This window comes from Rana temporaria, chromosome 6 (genome assembly GCF_905171775.1).
Source record: "Rana temporaria chromosome 6, aRanTem1.1, whole genome shotgun sequence".
NCBI classification, from domain to species: domain Eukaryota; kingdom Metazoa; phylum Chordata; class Amphibia; order Anura; family Ranidae; genus Rana; species Rana temporaria.
This window is the reverse complement of record NC_053494.1, coordinates 44964691-44990177: the sequence shown is the minus strand read 5'-3', so window position 1 is coordinate 44990177 and position 25487 is coordinate 44964691. Positions and strand designations below refer to the sequence as shown.

Genomic DNA, 25487 nt, shown 5'->3' with positions numbered 1-25487 from the left:
CTAGAACGGTCTGATGGATATTTCCATCAGTTAACCGATGAAGCTGACTGATGGTCAATCGTGACTACACACCATCGGTTAAAAAAACGATCGTGTCAGAATGCGGTCACGTAAACCACGTACGACGGGACTATAAAGGGGAAGTTAAAATCCAATGGCTCCACCCTTGGGGCTGCTTTTGCTGATTCTGTGTTACCGCGTGTTAGTAAAAGTTTGGTTAGTGCCGATTTGCGCTTTTCTGTTACAGCGTGATGAATGTGCTTTCTCCATAACGAACGCTAGTTTTACCAGAACAAGCGCTCTCATCCCCTAATTTATTGTGAGCATGCATGGATTTTTAACCAATGGACGTGCCTACAAACGATAGTTTTTTTGTCTATCGGTTAGGTATCCATCGGTTAATTTTAAAACAAGTTTCAAATTTTTTAACCGATGGATAAATAACCAATAGGGCCTACACACGATCGGTTTGGTCTGATGAAAACGGTCCATCAGAACGTTCTCATCGGTTTGACCGATTGTGTGTACGCGGCATTACTCATAGCATTGTTATTTGTGTACAATGCCTGCAGTGCACGTGCAGTATACACACTCAGTCCAATCTTGAAATCTAAAGGCGATTAAGAATGAATCCGAATTACATTCTGAGTGGTTGCCCAGTAGCCGAAGAGAGATGACCAATGTAGCAGAGGAGACCGTAGTGCTGGCAAGGGATTAGTGCAGCCCTGTCAGCACTAGAGGATGATAAACCAAGATGTAACTCTGCCATGATGTGCAAATATGCTGTGCATACTTGATCACCTGCGATAACCCAACATTTACTTCTCCTTTAAAAGAATCTGACAATGAGAGAAGTATGGAGCCTACCATTGCTGGCCTCCTTCTTACAAATTGTAATATACTCCTTTTAAGTATTTATAAAGAAGCAATCCACTGTTTATCAGATGTTTATTAAAGTGGTTGTAAACTCAAATAAAAAATAAATAAAAAAAACAACCTGCAAGACAAAGGCATAATGAGCTCATTTGAATAGTATATATTATTTATTAAAATGTGATATTGCATTATATTACAGACAGGCCATAAAGCTTCAATAATCTTTGAATATTTCTAATTATTACACATCAAACTGACTTGTATCAGGTACATTTGCTGTGAGACTGCAATCTAATTAAAGTGGATGCAAATCCGCTCTCATCCTTTCTAAACTACTGCCATAGTGCTGATCTATAAGGATATACATGCCTCCTGCATGTATCCTTACCTGTCAAATGTCTCCCCTCTGTCTGTTATGAAAACCACAGCTTGTCATTGCATGCCATTATTGAGCTTATGATCTACCAAAACCCCCAGATCCTTGTCCACCATTTATGGATCATACTTTGCTGGGGTTTTTCGCCTTCCTCTGGATCAACTGTGGGTGAAGGATTGTGTATATGGGATTGTATTTATTTATTTTTTGGGTTGAACTAGATGGACTTGTGTATTTTTTCAAAACTAACTAACTATGTAAAGACTCCAGACCTGTAAACCAATTAGAGAAGGAGTGACAAGTGGAAGCACAGATGTCTTCTAGCTGGAGAAGAGTGCTTTGAAACGCCAAGGCCTGCTTCACACCTTTTGCATTTTTTTTGTTTTTTCTGAAATGCACAACACTCCATTTACCATGGTTTCCTATGGGTCACATTCACATTTTTCACCAGTGCGTATTTTGGAAAGGGTCGGGGACTCTTTTTTCCCGCTGCAAGATTAATTTTTTTATTCTAAAGACTTCAATGGAAACACATGAAAAATGCAGTGCTTGGGCTTTTGATGCATTTTGCTGGTTTCTCCTGCAAGAACACAGACACCTCCAAAGAATGCAAAACACATACATAAATGAAGAACTTATCCGGAAAATGCAGCAACCACAACCTACATAGGTGTGAACCAGGCCTCAGTGTGCTGCATATTTGCACATTATCGAGCGCGCTGGGGTCCAAAAAGAGCTCTGCTTTAGGTAATAAAGTCTGGGGATATGCAAGTAAACCACAGAATTTAAAAAAATGCAATTTCTGTGCTTGACTGTCACCAGTTTTTCACCTGCAATTAGCAAACATAAAAAAAAAAATATGTGCTTTGTTGGTAGACGCAGGACAAGAATGTTGTAGAATATGAAGGTTTTTTGTGAAGCTCGGCCATTATCTCTAGCCGTTTAAAGAATAATTCTTTGATACACTACTAATACTGAAAAAAAAGGTTTTTGTAACTGCCAAAGTTTGATTGGTTTGGATAGAGTAGGAATGGGATAGAACCTTTATGGCTGTTGCTTTCTTAGTTCTTGTTTTCCACTCTTTTAAAAAAGGTATTTTTATTGCCAATCATTGGAAAGATTCCCCTTCACTTTCTATTACAGTCATTATTTTCCTTTGCACATTCAATACATAATCACTACACTGACAGTGAGAGGAAAATGGAATTCGATCTAAATATTTTTGATAAAGTAGGTTTAGAATCTGCATTTCTCTTTCGTTCATGGATGGACACAGCCTTATCTTGACAAAGTGGGAATAGCCTATCTATCTTTAGGAGTGACTAGGCAGAAGTGTTAACTTCAAAGCAGAACCGCCCCACCCAGGGTGTGGTCCCACTGACTATATCCCCTCAGCCTGCACCAAGCAATTCAGTTTTTTCCTAGTCTAAGGAGAAGACATGGCAAAAAGAAAAACATTTTTTTTTTAAATCGCCCCTGTCCCCGGAAGCTTGTGCACAGAAGTGAACTCACACACATGTCCTGCCCACATATGTAAACGCTGTGTGCGTTAGAGCAAGAGCAATAATTCTAGAGCCTCATACACACAGGCAAGTATCTCGTCAGGAAAAAAACTTTGTTTTTCCTGACGAGATTCTTGACAAGAATCTCTTGCCGCCCGAGTGTACACACACTCATTTCAAAAGAACCGCGGTTCTTTTGAAAGGCAAAAACGCGGTGCAATCGTCACATTCAATGCCGTTTCCGCCATCTTGCTTCACCCTACCTATGCCGTGGAAGCTACCGCGCATGCGTCAAAGTCATTTCGAGCATGCGCAGGTTTCCACGGTGACAGGTAAGTATACAGACGATCGGGTTTCTCGTCGGGAAACAGGTCGACAAGAATCTCAATGGGAAAATAGAGAGCAGGATCTCTATTTTTCTTGTCAAGATTCTGGGCAGATTTCCAGACGAAAAAGCCTGAAAGCCTCGTACACACACTCGGTATAAGTTCAAAAGAGGGTAGGGGAGGGAAATAACAATAAGGCACTCACGTTGGCCCACATCCGAATTATTGGTTCAAAAATAAAAAAGTTGTACTACATTGGGTAGCGACATGGCGGACTTTAAAGGGCAATCACAGGGACGTATATCGTTATAAAAATAAAGTTTAATTACAAAATAGTACATATACAAATAAATTTCATATAAAAAATGTTATCAAGAGAGAGAACATAGATACATATTAGAGCAATAGAACGTCTCGCCGACGTGTTTCGCCTTACGGCTTCTTCTGGACGAGTTGTATGGTTTTATAACACGGAAGTATTGCTACTTGTATGTGTCTGAAAGAAAATTGTACATTTATAACATATAGATAACATAAAGACATAATCCAATAAAATATTGAGGGCCAGCATGCAATAAAGCCAAATATAGTACCAATAGAGTTGGTGGTCATCCGCATCCATCAAAGATCATTGGGTTAGTACCAAAAATAAGTACGTGAGCTGTTAAAACAGAGAAAAATAACCAGAAACAGAAAAGCAAAATATACCTCAATGTATATATAGCTTTATATATGTGTGAACAATGTGCACACATATACGTGCATAATATTGCGCTTGAGCAAACAAAGAAGGGGCCAGATGAAGGACCTACCCGGTTAGCAAGGAAGACACGATTTCCTGATGGTATGGGGAGCCACAATAGTAATAGGTTCTAAGAGAGAGAAGGGGGGCAAGTAAATGTATCTGTGCATATGCTAGGACATAATGAGAATATAGACAGCAGCCAAAAGGTTGTAAGAAATAAAATATCAAGAATGGCAGATATCAAAAAATGGCTAAATTACCTCGAAGATAGTATAAAAAGGCAACAACCGGGACCAGCAAGGCAGAAGACAGGTGAGAAAGACCTGGAGGGAAAATAGATTCCGTCGCTAGGTGACTACACTGCACTGTCCACAGTAGAGGGCAGATCAAAGGCTTTAGAACCTGTGTGTAAAATAGCCAGAATAACCCATATGCACAGCGGATAAAAATCGCAAATAAACGGGGATAACGATGGAGTATTACCTTGCCGCCTATGAAGTGGTGTGTGTCCCGGGGAGGTAGCAGCCTGTGCTCCACGCCGAGACAACGGCTGGAGCTGGCTTTAAATAGGCCTAACAAACGTGGGCGTATCACGTCAGAAAGACGCGATGACGTCATCGTCATCGCGCCTGGACCTGCGGCGCATAAATATAGGAACATCAGCTGAGGCCGAGTGAGCTCTAACCAATGAGCGTCTTGGTATCGATGCTGACGTATGCAGCCATGCCTGCCTATCCCAACGAGACCCAACAGTTGGATGTGAGTGTAGGCGGGGCGGCATCGATCATAATCATAGATCATGCCGACCCCCAAGCTGAGGTAAAAATAAGTAAAAGGAGCCGCATCAACAAGCCAACGTGGGCAGAAAAATAAAGATAAGAGAAACTAATGTTAGTTTAATGACCCGATAGTAAGAGTGAATCACATCACAGCAAAGGAACCTCGGTAGGAGTACCCCATTTGTAGTAGCTCAAGCAAGCAATATAAATGCAGTGTAGTTAATTGACCACAAGATGGCAGATAGAGAACAGGACGGAGGGGCCTGTAGCAACCAGCAATGGTAACAAATAAGGGATCAGTTGCATGCTGACAGTCAATAGGATTAAAAACAGAAATTATTCAAATATTACAACAAATGGATATTTTCACATTATATCCAATTCCCTGATCGAGGATATTTGGAATTAAATTTTGTTGTCTCACATTCATATTTATACATATACATACATATTGGTTTTCAGAAGAAAATTTATACAAAAGAAAAAACAGATTTAATAAAAAATAAAAAACAGAAATATTACATAATTTTTCCTATATTATTTTAATTCCCTGGTGAATAAATATCCATATATTCTGAGGGGTCAAGTGTGGATACAGGGCCCTATTCCTTGTTTTCCTAAATACATAGGTACATTTCTAGAGTGGAAAAGAGATGGCATATTTAAGCAGTGGATATATCAACAGGGCATTATTGGGGAGGACATGTTGGGGGGCTCAAAAAATTTAGCCACCTACCACAGGTTGGCAAGGTGGATATTAGTGATATAGAGTGCGGTTAGATATTTAGAAAGGATTTAAAACTTAGGGCATCGTTGAGGCCTGGAAATTGGTTGGCGTGTAACTTATGAATCCAACGAGTTTCACATTGTAAAACACGTTGATCGAAGTTACCCCCTCGTGGATCCTCGTATATACTCTCCAAAGCTGTAAATTTGAACACATTTGGTTCATATTTATGCCCAAATGCTATGTGATGGCCCATAGTGGTGTTCAATAGGCCATTGGTCGCATAATAGGTGTGGTCTTTAATCCGTTTCCAAAAGGGTCTTATCGTTTTACCAACGTAAAAGCAGCCACATTTACATAGGATTAAATAGACCACTCCTTTAGTTTGGCACGTAATGTGTTGCCTGATTGTGTGTTTTTGTCCATTTGGGAGTTGGGCATCAGTGCCCACTATAAGATACATACAAAAGTTGCATTCCCCACACCTATACAGACCGGGCATCTCACGCTTTTTATCGCTGGATCTGGTGTAGTTACTCGTGACAAGATGGTCACGAATCGATCTAGCCCGTCTGTAAGTGATTTCAGGCTTTGGCCCAATGTATCTTGTTAGTACTTGGTCAGATGTTAGTAGATGCCAGTGCTTCTGTATTATTTCCCGTGTTTCTACATGTTGGTTAGAGTATGTTGTAATTACTCTAGTATTATTATGATCGGTTGGTTTTAGTCTGCGTAATAGAAGATCACCTCTGGATTTACCATTGGCTTTGGCAAACGCTCTTTTCAAGCATTTTTTGCTGTATCCCCTTGCTCTCAGTCTTGTGTATAGGAGATCTGCCTCAAATTTAAATTTTTGATTATCTGAGCAATTCCGTCTGAGACGTAAATATTGTCCAAACGGAATGCTCTGGACCAGAGACTTAGGATGGGCACTGCTGGCGTGGAGGATGGTATTACCAGCCGTGGGCTTCCGGTATAGGGATGTACTTACGTTGCCATCTTCAGAGATGTAAATGGTTAGATCTAAGAAGGCCAATTCGGTTATGCTTGAGTTCATCGTGAACTTCAAGTTGTAATCATTTTGGCCGAGTTTGGTCATAAAGATATTGAGGCCTTCTGATGATCCCGTCCAAAAAAGCAGAATGTCATCGATATACCGGTACCAACTCAAAATAAACGGTAGTAAATCAGAAAAACTGTCACTGGAAAAAAGTTCTCGTTCCCACCCCCCCAGGTACAGGTTCGCATAGGACGGCGCACAGCATGTGCCCATAGCGACACCCTGTACCTGGAGGAAGTGGGACCCATCGAACGAAAAAATATTTTTAGTTAAAATATGTGCCAAGAGTTTAATAATGAAATCATTCAGTTTACAAGACTTAGGGCCTCTTTCAGTCAGGAATTTCTTAGTGGTTTCCAAACCCTTAGAGTGTGGAATAGAGGAATACAAAGCTTCCACGTCAATTGAGACGAGGAGGCAACCAGAGGGTACAGTTAGATCATCTAGTGCCCGTAAAAGGTCGGGGGTGTCCTGGATGAAAGAGGGCATAGTGTTTACGTGTGGTCTAAGATATTCGTCTACAAATTTGCTTGCACGTTCGGTTTTAGAGCCTATGCCAGAGACAATCGGACGACCCGGTGGATTATGCAGATTTTTGTGTGTCTTTGGGAGTGAATAAAAGGTCGGAATTTTAGGGTAAGGGACCTGAATACCATCGAACATAGGCTTGGTGATCAAGCCCTCGGAGAGGGCCGCTTGAATGGTATCATTGTATTGCTGGTTGAATCTATCGATAAGATCGACCGGAACCGGTCTATACCACTCCCTATTCTTGAGTATATCCCAGCACATGTTGCGGTAGTTCAACTCGTTCATCACCACGACATTGCCGCCCTTGTCCGAGGGCTTGATCACCAAATGGGGGCTATTGCTAAGATTTGCCAGGGCCTGGGTCTGGGCCGAGGTAAGATTTTTGTCTGGGTGTAGGCAGGGAGGCAGAGATTCAATGTCCTTAATTGCCTGCATTAGGAAGGCCCAAACATTGGGATTTGTCTGTAGTGGTGGAAACTTTAACGATTTTTTCTTTACTGCCTTCTCTAGGGCATCTAGATCGTTTTGGTAGCGGTTGAGTTGTACTCGTTGTCCTATTGTTTCCTCGGATTCAAAAGAGTCCTCAAGTGTTGAATTACCCTCATTTTCTTCTAATAGAAGAACCAAAGTTTTTAGGGCGCGGAAATCCGCTACCGTAAATTCTTTCCATGTGTCCTGTTGTATGATGTCCGTTTGTCTTTTACATCTCTCACTGTCGTACATAAAGTTGAAAGTCAACTTGCGCGCGAACAGGTAGAGATCTTTTATAAGTTCGAATTTATTCAATCTGGGGTTAGGGCAAAAACTGAGACCTAAACTAAGGAGATCAGTTTCTATTGTACTTAAAATATAAGATGATAGATTGATTACCTCCAAACGAGGACTATTATTGGCATCTGGTATATTCAAAGGTAGAGGCAATGCAACACTGGGGGTGTCAGGTTGAGCAATGGTCGGATCGGTATAGGGGATACGTGGAAAAAAGTGATCTATACGTCACTTTGGACCATCCCTCACCTTACCCTCCTTATTACCACTGGCATGGGATTTAGCCATGTTTTGAGCTGTCTCTATAATATTCTGTCGCAAATGGTCATCGGGTGTCGATGGTTTAGGAAAGGTAGAAAGATTCTCAGAGGAGACACCCGGTGCAGCGTGAGGAAACATGGAAACAGTGTGTGTTCCTACCGTTGCTAAGTCGCGGTTGGATGTATCCATTTGGGTGTCAGTATTAGCTCCGTCTGATACGTCAGTGATATGTTTTTTACTCACGGTGCCCGATTGATGCCCACCACCTTGTTGTTGCCGTTTCCTGGTCTGCCGGCCTCTTGTTCGTCCTTGGTCGCTGAATTTGGAATTCTGTGAAATGAGAGAATTGGCAGAAGAATCAGAGTCAGCGTATTTGTCTTTCTCCCTGTTCCTGTCTTTTTGGTTGGGGCCCTTCCTATTTCTATTAGGTCCAAAGGTCCTATGCCCCCCACGTTGTCCATTGGTATTAGGCCAATTATAAGCATATTTCCCTGCAAAGGCTAATTTATCACGTGATAGTTTTTCCTCCTTTTTGTTCAGCAAATCACTAGTAAAGGTCTGTATGTGTTCCTTGAGTCGTGTGTCGTAGTTACCAAATTCAGGTTTATTAAGTATTTGACTATTTTCATCATAAATTCTTTTTATTTCGCAATCGACTATTTTTAGCTCTTGCATATAATATTCTACCATTAGCTCCATCATTTTTTTGGAGCACATATAGAGGTTTTCTTCCCATCGGGCCTTGAGATCGTTATCAATGGCCCAGATATTTGGGAACACCTGTACCCTTAATCCTTTAGGGTTCAGTCCGCTTATAATATATTGTTCAAAATATTTTATATGCCAGAAAAGACTCGATTTGCGTTCAACAACGCAAATCGAGTCTTTTCTGGCATATAAAATATTTTGAACAATATATTATAAGCGGACTGAACCCTAAAGGATTAAGGGTACAGGTGTTCCCAAATATCTGGGCCATTGATAACGATCTCAAGGCCCGATGGGAAGAAAACCTCTATATGTGCTCCAAAAAAATGATGGAGCTAATGGTAGAATATTATATGCAAGAGCTAAAAATAGTCGATTGCGAAATAAAAAGAATTTATGATGAAAATAGTCAAATACTTAATAAACCTGAATTTGGTAACTACGACACACGACTCAAGGAACACATACAGACCTTTACTAGTGATTTGCTGAACAAAAAGGAGGAAAAACTATCACGTGATAAATTAGCCTTTGCAGGGAAATATGCTTATAATTGGCCTAATACCAATGGACAACGTGGGGGGCATAGGACCTTTGGACCTAATAGAAATAGGAAGGGCCCCAACCAAAAAGACAGGAACAGGGAGAAAGACAAATACGCTGACTCTGATTCTTCTGCCAATTCTCTCATTTCACAGAATTCCAAATTCAGCGACCAAGGACGAACAAGAGGCCGGCAGACCAGGAAACGGCAACAACAAGGTGGTGGGCATCAATCGGGCACCGTGAGTAAAAAACATATCACTGACGTATCAGACGGAGCTAATACTGACACCCAAATGGATACATCCAACCGCGACTTAGCAACGGTAGGAACACACACTGTTTCCATGTTTCCTCACGCTGCACCGGGTGTCTCCTCTGAGAATCTTTCTACCTTTCCTAAACCATCGACACCCGATGACCATTTGCGACAGAATATTATAGAGACAGCTCAAAACATGGCTAAATCCCATGCCAGTGGTAATAAGGAGGGTAAGGTGAGGGATGGTCCAAAGTGACGTATAGATCACTTTTTTCCACGTATCCCCTATACCGATCCGACCATTGCTCAACCTGACACCCCCAGTGTTGCATTGCCTCTACCTTTGAATATACCAGATGCCAATAATAGTCCTCGTTTGGAGGTAATCAATCTATCATCTTATATTTTAAGTACAATAGAAACTGATCTCCTTAGTTTAGGTCTCAGTTTTTGCCCTAACCCCAGATTGAATAAATTCGAACTTATAAAAGATCTCTACCTGTTCGCGCGCAAGTTGACTTTCAACTTTATGTACGACAGTGAGAGATGTAAAAGACAAACGGACATCATACAACAGGACACATGGAAAGAATTTACGGTAGCGGATTTCCGCGCCCTAAAAACTTTGGTTCTTCTATTAGAAGAAAATGAGGGTAATTCAACACTTGAGGACTCTTTTGAATCCGAGGAAACAATAGGACAACGAGTACAACTCAACCGCTACCAAAACGATCTAGATGCCCTAGAGAAGGCAGTAAAGAAAAAATCGTTAAAGTTTCCACCACTACAGACAAATCCCAATGTTTGGGCCTTCCTAATGCAGGCAATTAAGGACATTGAATCTCTGCCTCCCTGCCTACACCCAGACAAAAATCTTACCTCGGCCCAGACCCAGGCCCTGGCAAATCTTAGCAATAGCCCCCATTTGGTGATCAAGCCCTCGGACAAGGGCGGCAATGTCGTGGTGATGAACGAGTTGAACTACCGCAACATGTGCTGGGATATACTCAAGAATAGGGAGTGGTATAGACCGGTTCCGGTCGATCTTATCGATAGATTCAACCAGCAATACAATGATACCATTCAAGCGGCCCTCTCCGAGGGCTTGATCACCAAGCCTATGTTCGATGGTATTCAGGTCCCTTACCCTAAAATTCCGACCTTTTATTCACTCCCAAAGACACACAAAAATCTGCATAATCCACCGGGTCGTCCGATTGTCTCTGGCATAGGCTCTAAAACCGAACGTGCAAGCAAATTTGTAGACGAATATCTTAGACCACACGTAAACACTATGCCCTCTTTCATCCAGGACACCCCCGACCTTTTACGGGCACTAGATGATCTAACTGTACCCTCTGGTTGCCTCCTCGTCTCAATTGACGTGGAAGCTTTGTATTCCTCTATTCCACACTCTAAGGGTTTGGAAACCACTAAGAAATTCCTGACTGAAAGAGGCCCTAAGTCTTGTAAACTGAATGATTTCATTATTAAACTCTTGGCACATATTTTAACTAAAAATATTTTTTCGTTCGATGGGTCCCACTTCCTCCAGGTACAGGGTGTCGCTATGGGCACATGCTGTGCGCCGTCCTATGCGAACCTGTACCTGGGGGGGTGGGAACGAGAACTTTTTTCCAGTGACAGTTTTTCTGATTTACTACCGTTTATTTTGAGTTGGTACCGGTATATCGATGACATTCTGCTTTTTTGGACGGGATCATCAGAAGGCCTCAATATCTTTATGACCAAACTCGGCCAAAATGATTACAACTTGAAGTTCACGATGAACTCAAGCATAACCGAATTGGCCTTCTTAGATCTAACCATTTACATCTCTGAAGATGGCAACGTAAGTACATCCCTATACCGGAAGCCCACGGCTGGTAATACCATCCTCCACGCCAGCAGTGCCCATCCTAAGTCTCTGGTCCAGAGCATTCCGTTTGGACAATATTTACGTCTCAGACGGAATTGCTCAGATAATCAAAAATTTAAATTTGAGGCAGATCTCCTATACACAAGACTGAGAGCAAGGGGATACAGCAAAAAATGCTTGAAAAGAGCGTTTGCCAAAGCCAATGGTAAATCCAGAGGTGATCTTCTATTACGCAGACTAAAACCAACCGATCATAATAATACTAGAGTAATTACAACATACTCTAACCAACATGTAGAAACACGGGAAATAATACAGAAGCACTGGCATCTACTAACATCTGACCAAGTACTAACAAGATACATTGGGCCAAAGCCTGAAATCACTTACAGACGGGCTAGATCGATTCGTGACCATCTTGTCACGAGTAACTACACCAGATCCAGCGATAAAAAGCGTGAGATGCCCGGTCTGTATAGGTGTGGGGAATGCAACTTTTGTATGTATCTTATAGTGGGCACTGATGCCCAACTCCCAAATGGACAAAAACACACAATCAGGCAACACATTACGTGCCAAACTAAAGGAGTGGTCTATTTAATCCTATGTAAATGTGGCTGCTTTTACGTTGGTAAAACGATAAGACCCTTTTGGAAACGGATTAAAGACCACACCTATTATGCGACCAATGGCCTATTGAACACCACTATGGGCCATCACATAGCATTTGGGCATAAATATGAACCAAATGTGTTCAAATTTACAGCTTTGGAGAGTATATACGAGGATCCACGAGGGGGTAACTTCGATCAACGTGTTTTACAATGTGAAACTCGTTGGATTCATAAGTTACACGCCAACCAATTTCCAGGCCTCAACGATGCCCTAAGTTTTAAATCCTTTCTAAATATCTAACCGCACTCTATATCACTAATATCCACCTTGCCAACCTGTGGTAGGTGGCTAAATTTTTTGAGCCCCCCAACATGTCCTCCCCAATAATGCCCTGTTGATATATCCACTGCTTAAATATGCCATCTCTTTTCCACTCTAGAAATGTACCTATGTATTTAGGAAAACAAGGAATAGGGCCCTGTATCCACACTTGACCCCTCAGAATATATGGATATTTATTCACCAGGGAATTAAAATAATATAGGAAAAATTATGTAATATTTCTGTTTTTTATTTTTTATTAAATCTGTTTTTTCTTTTGTATAAATTTTCTTCTGAAAACCAATATGTATGTATATGTATAAATATGAATGTGAGACAACAAAATTTAATTCCAAATATCCTCGATCAGGGAATTGGATATAATGTGAAAATATCCATTTGTTGTAATATTTGAATAATTTCTGTTTTTAATCCTATTGACTGTCAGCATGCAACTGATCCCTTATTTGTTACCATTGCTGGTTGCTACAGGCCCCTCCGTCCTGTTCTCTATCTGCCATCTTGTGGTCAATTAACTACACTGCATTTATATTGCTTGCTTGAGCTACTACAAATGGGGTACTCCTACCGAGGTTCCTTTGCTGTGATGTGATTCACTCTTACTATCGGGTCATTAAACTAACATTAGTTTCTCTTATCTTTATTTTTCTGCCCACGTTGGCTTGTTGATGCGGCTCCTTTTACTTATTTTTACCTCAGCTTGGGGGTCGGCATGATCTATGATTATGATCGATGCCGCCCCGCCTACACTCACATCCAACTGTTGGGTCTCGTTGGGATAGGCAGGCATGGCTGCATACGTCAGCATCGATACCAAGACGCTCATTGGTTAGAGCTCACTCGGCCTCAGCTGATGTTCCTATATTTATGCGCCGCAGGTCCAGGCGCGATGACGATGACGTCATCGCGTCTTTCTGACGTGATACGCCCACGTTTGTTAGGCCTATTTAAAGCCAGCTCCAGCCGTTGTCTCGGCGTGGAGCACAGGCTGCTACCTCCCCGGGACACACACCACTTCATAGGCGGCAAGGTAATACTCCATCGTTATCCCCGTTTATTTGCGATTTTTATCCGCTGTGCATATGGGTTATTCTGGCTATTTTACACACAGGTTCTAAAGCCTTTGATCTGCCCTCTACTGTGGACAGTGCAGTGTAGTCACCTAGCGACGGAATCTATTTTCCCTCCAGGTCTTTCTCACCTGTCTTCTGCCTTGCTGGTCCCGGTTGTTGCCTTTTTATACTATCTTCGAGGTAATTTAGCCATTTTTTGATATCTGCCATTCTTGATATTTTATTTCTTACAACCTTTTGGCTGCTGTCTATATTCTCATTATGTCCTAGCATATGCACAGATACATTTACTTGCCCCCCTTCTCTCTCTTAGAACCTATTACTATTGTGGCTCCCCATACCATCAGGAAATCGTGTCTTCCTTGCTAACCGGGTAGGTCCTTCATCTGGCCCCTTCTTTGTTTGCTCAAGCGCAATATTATGCACGTATATGTGTGCACATTGTTCACACATATATAAAGCTATATATACATTGAGGTATATTTTGCTTTTCTGTTTCTGGTTATTTTTCTCTGTTTTAACAGCTCACGTACTTATTTTTGGTACTAACCCAATGATCTTTGATGGATGCGGATGACCACCAACTCTATTGGTACTATATTTGGCTTTATTGCATGCTGGCCCTCAATATTTTATTGGATTATGTCTTTATGTTATCTATATGTTATAAATGTACAATTTTCTTTCAGACACATACAAGTAGCAATACTTCCGTGTTATAAAACCATACAACTCGTCCAGAAGAAGCCGTAAGGCGAAACGCGTCGGCGAGACGTTCTATTGCTCTAATATGTATCTATGTTCTCTCTCTTGATAACATTTTTTATATGAAATTTATTTGTATATGTACTATTTTGTAATTAAACTTTATTTTTATAACGATATACGTCCCTGTGATTGCCCTTTAAAGTCCGCCATGTCGCTACCCAATGTAGTACAACTTTTTTCTTTTTGAACACACTCGGTATACTCGGCAAGAAAGCTCTGCCAGCAGTTTTCTTGCTGGTTCTTGCCGAGAAAACCGAGCGTGTGTACAAGGCTTAGCACTAGACCTCCTCTGTAACTCTAAACTGGTAACCTGTAAAAAAAATGTAAGCGTCGCCTATGGAGATTTTTAAGTAACGAAGTATAGCTCCAATCCATGAGTGTGCGCAATTTTAAAACATGACATGTTGGGTATCTATTTATCTGTGTTACTTCAGCTTTCACATAAGCCCAGAAGCACAGAATAAGCCCGGTATGGAAGTTAAGTATTGAAGCTTGATGATGAGCAGGACTGCCTGTTTTGGCATAGTGTTATATATAGTTATAAAACTAGCAGTTTGGTGTAGAAGTCAGCGGTAGCTTTGCCTGTGTTCCTAAAATAACTTTTAATTTTATGTTTTTAATTTCAGTTTATGTCACAAATTTGTGCAAGCCCTTAATTTATAGCTTTTACTAAGTGTAAAATCACGTTTTGCCTTTTTTATTACCAAGGAATGTTTTAACCTAAATATGTCATAAAATCAAGCGAGTTAATCATTGTATTTTAAACCTGCAAAATCAAAAGTTTCTTTTTTTTTTCTAGGCAAAACACAAGTGCCTGTCTTTGGATAGCAATCATAAAGTGAATGATCACGAAATTAAACAGGTAATATATAACATATTTATATACAGGTAATAACCTAGATCAGTGGTTCTCAACCTGGGGGTCAGGTTGAGAACCACTGGGGGTCAAATGAGGATTTGCCAGGGGTCCCCAAAACCTGGGCTGTTCCTGAAGCCTGCGGCCGCCCTCTCAGCCTCTTCACAGCCGCCCCTTCAGTTCACGGCATAGCTGGGGGGCAGGGACTAGAGGTCAGCTTACTGGTGAGGAATGTGAAGTGGGAGGGGCTGGAGGAGACCCTATCTCCTTATTTCGGCATAGGTGTCACTGCTACGAGAAACCACAAAGTTGGAGACACAGTGAGTAACACTACCTGTGATTAGAGTTGCCCTCAAAAGTCCCCACTACAGTTCTCAGATCAGCAGATGACCTTGATCAAGAACACCTAAGTTGGCTGATCCTAACTCCCCGCCAGCACTGCCACTGATCCCAACTCCCCACCAGGGAGTAAGAGATGGAATAAAAATAGAGACTACATGGAAGGGAGAGGAAAAGAGGGGTAGGAACAAAGAAAAAGGGAGAGAAAGAACAAGAAAGATGTCTAGAGAGGGATGGGGATAACAAACAAGAAATTAGGATAGAGACAGATAAAAGGGAAAGAAAAGAGGAACAAAGAGAGAGAGTGGTACATCCTAAAATGTACTATAAGGGGTTTTTATACTGAGTGGAAGGGACTCAGGGAGCGCTAAATGTCCGTGGGTTAGGTCTTGTCTTGGGTGCCGACAACCCACGATAGGAAAATAATTTTACCGTTAGGGGTCCCCACAACTTGGGACATTTATCAAGGGGTCACGGCACTAGACAGGTTGAGAACCACTGACCTAGATATTCTTAAAGTGAATCTGTGATTAGACTGAGGACTCATAAGAACTTATCTTCATGCTGTTTCGTGTGTAGCAGGGAAGTATGGGGTTAAAACTGAGCATAATTTTTTGCTTACTAACAAGGTTAAAAATGTTCAAGTGAATAGTGGGTTAATAGACCCTACTCAGCCTGAAAATGCCAAATCCTCTGTTGGGAGTGAAATACTGCCAGTGCATTGTGGTGAAACAGTGATATTGCAACCAATGATGTCTGAAGATGAGTTATTGCAAGGTGATCTGAGGTGGTAAGAGTGGCACAGGGAAGCGCTTGCAATATTTTATGAGGTGACGTTGCCTTACAAGGCTATGTGGCATAACAGTGAGGTGGGCACTATCACTGCTGTGCTAAAAGAACTTCAGAGTGAGAGTAAAAGCACAGCAGAAGTTTTGCCCACAACGTATAAGGGAAACAATGTGTTTTGTGATGACAGAGATGCTTAAAGAAATGTTGGAATCATTAAATGCAATATTTTGGTGTTAATGTGGAAAGTTGTTTTACAGTGTGCTGGATTGCTTCATACTGATGTTGTGTAGGAGAAGCACTCTGGGGCACCGTTAGACAGGTCAGAGGTATTGAAAATACCAGTGGTAACTGAAATGGTTAAAGAGACTGTGAGACTGTTAGGAGCATGTTGCTCTGTACTGTCCATACTGGGACAGTGAAAGACCAAGCTTGTAGGGATGTAGCTGCAGGAGAAACAGAGCTGAGGGACGTTCTGCATTTAGTTCACGAGCACAGGGACTGTGTGTTTGACGGTCTGGAGGACCAAGGCAGGAGGCCTAAGCAGAGATAGGGCAGAGAAGAGCCGCAAGGTGGAATACTGTTTGTTTTGACACCTTGATGGTGAGAACCCCTGCAAGGGAAATTATTCTGCTGTGAATCTTTACTTTCTTCAATAAAAGTGGAGAGGACTCACTGGCGCTGCCAAAGAGCTAAGATATGCCCAAATCATCACAATGTATACAGTTGGGTCCATATATATTTGGACATAGGCACAATTTTAGATTTATTTTAAGGTATTTACCAAGCTATAGTTCTATAATGGATGTGGGCTGAAAGTGCACACTCTCATGTCGCGTACACACGGTCGTTTTTCGGCATGAAAAACAACGTTTTTCCAACTTCATCATAAAAAACGATGTTGCCCACACACCATTGTTTTTAAAAAATGATGAACAAAGTGCGGTGACGTACAACACGTACAACGGCACTCTGAAAGGGAAGCTCAATTCGCATTTGGGCTGCTTTTAGCTGATTCCTTGTTAGTAAAAGACGATTCGCGCTTTTTTGTCTGTTACAGCGCGATGAATGTGCTTACTCCATTATGAATGGTAGTTTTACCTGAATGAGCGCTCCAGTCTCATAACTCGCTTCTGGGCATGCGCGGGTATAAAACGTTGTTTTAGCCCACACACGACATTAAAAAATGCAGCATGTTCAATTTTTTTTTTGTCGTTTTTCAGAAGCCGAAATGATGATTTTAAATTACGTTTTTTAAAAATGTCATTTTTTTTCATCCTGAAAAACGACCGTGTGTACGCGGCATCAGTTTTAATTTGAGGGTATGTGCATCCAAATCGGAAGAAGGGTTTAGGAATTACAGCTCTTAAGAATAGCCATCCTCCCCTTTTTCAAGGGACTAAAAACAATTGGACAATTGAAACAAAAGCTTTTTTTTTGGCCAGGTGTGGGCTACTCCTTCATTATTTTTTCATCAATTAAGCAGTTAAAAGTTCTGGAGTTGATCCTAATGCCACGTGCACATGATCGAAAATTTAGACAAGAAAACCATGGATTTTTTTCTGACACACAAATCTTGTTTGAAATTCCGACCGTCAAGAACATGGTGAAGTACAAGGCGTACGACGAGCCGAGATCAATAAAGTTCAATAGACAGTTTGGCACCTCTGCTTGATTCTGAGCATGTGTGTTTTTTTGCGCGTCGGAATTGCATACAGACGAGTGGATTTTCCGTTAGGAACTTTTTCCATCTGAAAAATAGAGAACCGGCTCTCAATCTTTTGTTGGCGGAAATTCCGACAGCAAAAGTCTGATGGAGCATATACACGGTATGAATTTCTGACCAAACGCTCACATCGGACTTTTCTTGTCAGAATTTCTGATCGCGGGTACGCGGCATAAGTGTGGTATTTGCATTTGCAATCTATTGCTGTTAACCTACATCATGCAATCAAAGGATAAATATAAAGAGTATTCACGCGCTACTGTGGAACAGCTGAATGACAGCTGTGAAGGGGTTAAGTATGAATCAACTGCTACAAAACATTGAAAGGTAAAACCAAGACCTGAGTGTGCATGACTATAAAAAGTAGTGCTGAGCTATTGATAAAATTATATGCAAAAGTATAAAAACGCACAAGCATAAAGGCAATGATAATAGGTGCAAAGTGCAAAATATTGTGCAAGGGGCAAACTAAATAACATGCCAAACAATATAGTGTCCAAATAAACTTCAAATGCTGAAGACGTATGTAACACAATGCAAAACAATCACATAATATGTAAACAAGCATGAAATGAAATGCAAAGGTGCATTAGGTGAACGTGGTAAATTCCAAAGTGTGATGCAAAAATAAAATAAAAAGTCCAAAATGTGCAATTGCACATAAAAAGTGATGTGTGCAAGGTGATGGCTTCTTCAGTGCCTTCTACTAAGTTGCAATTGTGCAGAGTGACGGCTCTTCAGTGCCTTCTGCTAAAGTAAATGGATGGCCCCTTAGTTCACTGCTGTGAGGTTACAGCATATAAGAAAAGCCTGCGTGTATCCAGCGTAATCCAGCCTGCCTGGATGGTGCCTTGGGTAATCCCTGATGTGGTCCCTGGTTGTGCGGAGCGGCTGTTATGTCCATGGTGTAAGGGGTCTCCAGGTGCCGTGCATATATGATAGCAGGGAAGGTAAAAGGAATCTCAGAATAGTGTAGTATGTTTTAACTACAATTGCGTTTATTGCATAAAAAGTATACAAGGTACTCACATTCAAACAGTAAACAAAACATGTGTATCCACGAGCATCGAGCTCGCCTGCATCACTTCCTGTTGCCTCTACGTCCCTACATGTATCGTCAGCGACCACTTAAACTTCATCAGGAAATTATTTTTTTTCTGAACTACGGTACTTCAGTGAGAAACATTTAAAACCACATTTTGACCTCTAGGTGGAGCTGACGGTTAATCTAGGAATTAATTAGTAAAATGCGGGGAAAATTTGTCAAGCCTGCACCAACGTGCGTGTGTGTGACATTCGTCCAGCGAATGTTTTATAGACACTTCTAACTCTAAGTAGCTGTACCAGAATGTCTCAAAGTAGCTGTAGATCTTTCATGGGTGAAAACAAAGCACTGTTATTGCAGCCTGATAATTTGCACATGTCTATCTTTGTAAATTAAATTATAATCTGTAGTATTTTTTAGTTTATCGTGCATATAATTTGAGTTTTAATTATTTTCATGTCTGTTGAACAGAGCCATCTCAGTGTTTTCTCAGTGGTGAACCCATTGGCTTCCAGTATAACGTCCAGTATCACATCTAGCCTGGCATCTAGTATTGGCTCAGACAGTTCATCCCCTACTGCTCTCTCATCAAGTGTTAATGCCAAAGCACTCCCTTTCTACCCTACCAGTAATACTGTTGAATCGGTTATAGGTAAGTTTCCAGATTCTTGCATTAGTTATTATGAATAATTAAAGTGCTTCTGTGGTTTTGTAGCATATATGATTCATAAATAGTAAGGATGGCTACTACCACAGTTCATTTATAAAGTGTCTACCAGATATTAGAATGGCAGTGTTTTGCTTCTTGTACATTTTTGCAGTTCTACTTCATGTACATTAAGCCCTCCCCCTTATAAATGCATGCTGTAGTAGTAGTAGTGGTAGTCTTTCCATTTTTCAATTGTGAAAAATTCTTGGTGCTTTTGTGGTGTGTTGCTTGCAAGTTTTCCTCTATATCCAGTTCTCCTCCTAAACTATTCTTTCCTGCTGAGATCCCAGCTCTGCTATGTTCAGATATATATTTATTATTTTTACATTGAATAAGCAAGATCTTTATTGAAGTATTTTTATTTAAAAAAAAATAAGTGAATAAAACATGACCAAAGTGTGACCTACATTATTACACATGAGAATGGTCCAGGACCTATACAGAGTTATATGGACATTAGTACAAAACCTTTCATAACAAAGGGTGTGAATACATACGCACATGCCAATTATCCGTTTTTATTTCTGAAAAATAGTTTTATGTATATATTTTTTAAATTTTACTTCACCAATTTAGACTATTGTGTTCTGATCCATCACATATAATTCAGATAAAAAAAAACATTGAACTAAAGGCTGTAATGTAAAAAAATAGGTAAAAAGCCAAGGGGGTGAATACTTTTGCAAGGCACTGTATACAAAAAATGTTATATATATATATATATATATATATATATATATATATATATATATATATATATATATATATATAAAATAAAATAAAAAATGGCTTACCTCAGCATAGAAACAGAAAATAGATTTTTTTGACAGGAAAAACAAACAAACAAAGGAAACACAAAGAAATATACAAACCAGGACATATTTTAGAATTACTATTATCATGATGCTCCTCAACAAAACCCTACCCTCCACCTAAACACACCCTCATGCATACAGCCTTTTAAAAAAATATCTGATCATAACAAAATTTAGGGGACTTGAAAGGACAGAAAGAAAAGCTGCACACCCAGAGAATGACAGACAGCAGCTACGGGGACCTGACATTCCCCCATGCCTTTTTGCAGGCCCCCAGCCGCTACCTATCCTTCTCAAGTAGGGTTGCCACCTCATCCCTTTAAACCCGAAAACATATGAATTACACAGGTTCTGAGGCTGATTTAATGCAGATAAGGTACTAAGTGAGTTAAATTACCACCTTAATCAGCCTCACAACCTGTGTAATCAATATGTGTTCGGGTTTAAAGGGATGAGGTGGCAACCCTATTCTCAAGACCCCAAATCTTCCCAACCTCATCCAGAATGTTGTGCACCACCACCTCGTCAGGAGGGACTTTTCTCCGAGTGGAAACCTGAAACCTTTAAGTAACGGACTACTAAAGTAACTAGAAAAGTGGTAAAGGAAGACTCCTGTGCTATCACTGAAAGTGGAAAAAACAATGTATAGGACCACTGCTGCAAACACAGATGGGTGGATCCGTGACCAATAAGTGTATGTGTATAATAAGTGATGCTGCGCTGTTGTTGAACTGAAGTGTAATTAATATGTCACAAAATAAAAAAGCAATAATAAAGGCGTGCACAAGGTGGCAGTGTAAACCAAACATGCAAATAAACTCTTCAAATAACAGATTCCTTTCATTTAAGAAAATAACAAATGATTTGTACAACAAACCAGATAACATGTATAACAAACGTGTGTGATTAGTCAGTCGGTGTTCATCAAGCTGACATATACTGAACAGTGAAGGGAAGGTGTGACAAGTAACAAGTCTCTGATGCAGTCTTTTTGAGATTAAGGAGAAAACCAGTGGTGTGTAGTGCTACAGACTGTGCAAACTGATAAATATAAACGGGTGTCTCTTCATTCCATGCAATGACACCTCGTGAAGTGGCCTCTCACCTTACTGCAGTAAGGTAACAGCATGGGAAAACCAGTGGTTGCAATTTCTTCTGGGGGACTTTACATAAATGGCTGGTGGTTTAAAAAAATTTCCATTCACTTTCAGGGTCCTCCTCTCGTTTTCCCAATATTCAATGCTGGGTGATGGACGGTGATTCCTCTATATTAATGTTATCTCTCTCTCACACAGAGGGGAGGGAGGTGTAGAGGGAAGAAGGGGAATGCCCATACAGTGTAGTACAGGGTTTGATAAATTTTATTGGAATCTAGGAGCCAGCTAAAAAAGTTAGGAGCCAGATAAAGTGTCCAGTCCCGACGAGCTTGAGCGCAGAAGCGAACACATACGTGAGTAGCGCTCGCATATGTAAACGGTATTCAAACCACACATGTGAGGTATCGCCGCGATCGTTGGAGCGAGAGCAATAATTCTAGCTCTATACCTCTTCTGTAACTCAAAACATGCAACCTGTAGATTTTTTTAAACATCGCCTATGGAGATTTTAAAGGGTAAAAGTTTGTCGCCATTCTACAAACGGATGCAATTTTGAAGCTTGACATGTTGGGTATCAATTTCCTTAGTGTAACATTGTCTTTCACAATAAAAAAAAATGGGATAACTTTACTGTTGTCTTATTTTTTAATTAAAAAAAAGTGTATTTTTTCCCAAAAAAAGTGCGCTTGTAAGACCACTGCGCAAATACGGTGTGACAGAAAGTATTGCAACAATCACCATTTTATTCTCTAGGGTGTTAGAATAAAAAATATATATAATGTTTGGGGTTCTACTTAGAGGGAAGGAGATGGCAGTGAAAATAGTGAAAGATTATACATTAGAACAGCTGTTTAACTTGTAATGCCAACGGCCACCACCAGGTGGCGCCAGCTCACAGAAGGAAGAGCTTGGGACTTCACAAGGCTGCAAAGCCACAGTCTCAATTACCGGCCGCCTCAATTACCGGCCGCCGCGGGCGCCAGGTCACAATTTCTTGTTGCAATTGCGACCTGGCGCCCAGATTTTGTCGACCCCTGGTGTAGTATGTTATAAAATATTTATTCGATAAAAACAAACACTAAAAAATTTACTTTTAGTAAACTGACAGGCACACCAGAAATTACTTGGGAATGAGCTTAGTGCTCGTGAATACATCATCCACGAGCGCTAAGCTCGTTTCCACGTCACTTCTGATGTGCCTGTCAGCCAAACCCGACTGCGCTTCGGCAGTCATGTGACCTTAGGGGATACAAGCTAGCACTGACAGTGTCCTTAAATAGTCTCATAGGAATGTATGGTATCGTGGCCATTTTTTGGAAAGTCCCATTGACTTTAATAGCGGCGGCCATTTTCTAGGTGTCTTCCTATTGAAATTAATACATCAGTCATTTTCCTGGAGTATTTGGCAGCCATTTTCCCAGAGGTATCAGGGCAAAGAGTGCATATAAAGATCGTAAAAACAAAGGGTTCTGGGGATGAAGATACTACTGAGATGCATCATAAAAAATGCTGCCCAAAGCAGAAGCTATATATATATATATATATATATATATATATATATATATATATATATATATATATATATATATATATATATAAAATATAAAAAGTTGCATTTAAAATAAAAATCTGAACAGGAGACACTGGAAGTGATGCAAGAATGTGCAGAGGGGACACAAAGAAACAGGATGAAATGAATATTTAGGGTAAGTGATAACAATACAATAACCACAGAGTAAAAGATGGAAGATTGTGATATAAAGATATGTGTCCCAACAACATGAATAAAGTGGCCAAAAATTTCCCATATATGTAGCTGTCAGTAAATATATGCCAGACAAAACCAAAAAAAAAAAAAAAAATGAAAACCCTGGGTGAACGGATAGATCAAGGCCCAGAGGTGTCCTAGTGAACCTACACAAAGTAATGAGGGACAGTGGGGAGAAATATCAAAAATCATTAATTAAACGGTTCAAATCAAACTCAACATTGGGTCCTTGAGGTGTAAGAGTATCCATAAGGAAAATCCATTTAGACTCAAGCTGGCTTACTGTTCTTACCTTATGGCTTCCACGCCAATGTCTTTTGTACGGTTCAAGTCCCCAAAATTTCAAGTGGGACGAGTCTCTACTATGCACTTGAGCGAAGTGTTTGAAAACGCTTTGCTTATCAAATCCTTTAAAAATGTTTTGTACATGCTCTTTGATGCGTACTCTTAGCAGTCTCTTAGGGCTCTTTCACACAGAGTGGATCCGTATTGATCCGCTCCGTTAGCCCGTTTGGCTCAGCGGGGATTCCTCCGTTAATCCCCGCTGAGCTGTCGGCGGACAGGGCGGTCCCCGCACACAGTGCAGAGACTGCCCTGTCTCTCCTCTGCTCTCCCCTATAGGGAATCGGATGAATACAGACCGTGTGTCTGTATTCATCCGATCCGTTCCGCCGGACGGAAGAAAAATAGGGGTTTCTTCCGTCCGCAAAAGCGGATCTTTGCGGACGCGGATGGTTGCGGACGTTAGCGGATGCATCATCCGCTAACGTCTGCAATCCCATAGGGATACATTACAAGTCCGTAAACGGACCGTTTGTCCGTAGGTGTGAAAGGGCCTTAAGTGTGTCCAATGTATTGCAATCCACAGCTGCATTGTAAAGCATATACAGCCCCTCTGTATTGCAGCATATGAAGTCTCATCTTGTATGCAATACAAGTGCTTGTGGATTCAAAGTTAATTATTGCTTTTTTATTTTTAGTACGTTTATTATTTTGTGACACATTGGTTACACTTCAGTTCAACAACAGCGCATCATCACTTATTATCTAGAAGAAGTGTCTCAAAATCCAGATGATTCTCAAAAGCCCTATACGACCACTCAAGCGGGAAAGAAAAGGGATACACAGAGCCCCACCCAACCGCTTATAGACTTCTACATTGGAGGGACACTAAAGCAAGAAATGGTCCATTGTCTCCTCCACACCACCACACTCCACTTGTGGACAACCACAGTTCTCCACAGAGCGATGCTTCAGGTTTCCCTTCATATAGTCTGCCATGGATTGAGCACCAGGCCAAATCCCAGAACTTTAAAGGGATACTCTCTAGATTCAGCAAGCGCAGACCCTTCCTCATAACTGGGCCTCAAGGCCAACCAACTCTCCTCTCTAGGGCCTCCCTAGGAAGAGACTTCATTTCTAACGCAGTCACATGCCACTGACAAAGTATTTTCAGGCAAGGGGCAACATAAGCTGGGAGCTTATCATGTCAGACCCTCAGGCGTTTCACTGGCTCACCATTCTCTTTACTCTGCAGAAAAGGCCTAAACCAGTTCCTCTGCCAATATATTACCAAATTTATATTTCAAAAACATTAGAGAGAAGACCATACTGAGGCCACCCATCCACTGGGAAGGTAAGGTACAGACCTCTTAACAAAGTTCAGTCTGTTCCCCTATAATAGCTGGAACAAACCGCTGTAGATTCTCCCATAGAGAGACACTGACCACTTCCCTCGACGGTCTGCTCTCTAACCTCCTAATGAAGGGATCGATTGCAAACATGTATAGTGGAGGAATCAAAAGAAACCCCTGACACACACCCCAGCCAACCTCAAATGGCCCGTCTGATTCAACCATTAACAAGCATGAAGCTTTTAGCCAATCGATAAAGCCCCCCCCAGGCCATAATTGCCAAGAAGCAGCCATAGTTACTCATGATTGACCCCATCAAAAGCTGTAGCCTGACTTGTATAGTGTGTAGGCCTCTTAAGTCTGGCAATTGGTTTGTGTTTTGAAGTAAATTTTGGGCCAGGACATTCAAGTATTTCCATGTTTTAAACAAATAGTAAATGAGCTCTAAAACTAGCCCCGCAGACACTGTGGAGCAATTCATTCTCAAACAGAAGCATTGAAGTCCCTCAAGTTGTTCTCTGCTCAGCACTTCCTGCCACTCTCCCTTCCAGAACACCTGCTCTATGCTTAC

General features: G+C 41.0%; 1 protein-coding gene across 4 annotated transcripts in view; it reads left to right on the top strand.

Annotated features, from left to right (window-relative positions):
* The window catches only part of UNKL (unk like zinc finger), a 128447-nt gene that overhangs the window by 80104 nt on the left and 22856 nt on the right, over positions 1 to 25487 (top strand). For all 4 annotated transcript variants that reach the window (XM_040356733.1, XM_040356732.1, XM_040356730.1 and 1 more), the window contains 2 exons: positions 14941 to 15003; positions 19365 to 19545. In XM_040356733.1, coding sequence (XP_040212667.1) covers positions 14941 to 15003; positions 19365 to 19545 — 244 coding nt within the window. The remainder of the gene's footprint in view (positions 1 to 14940; positions 15004 to 19364; positions 19546 to 25487) is intronic.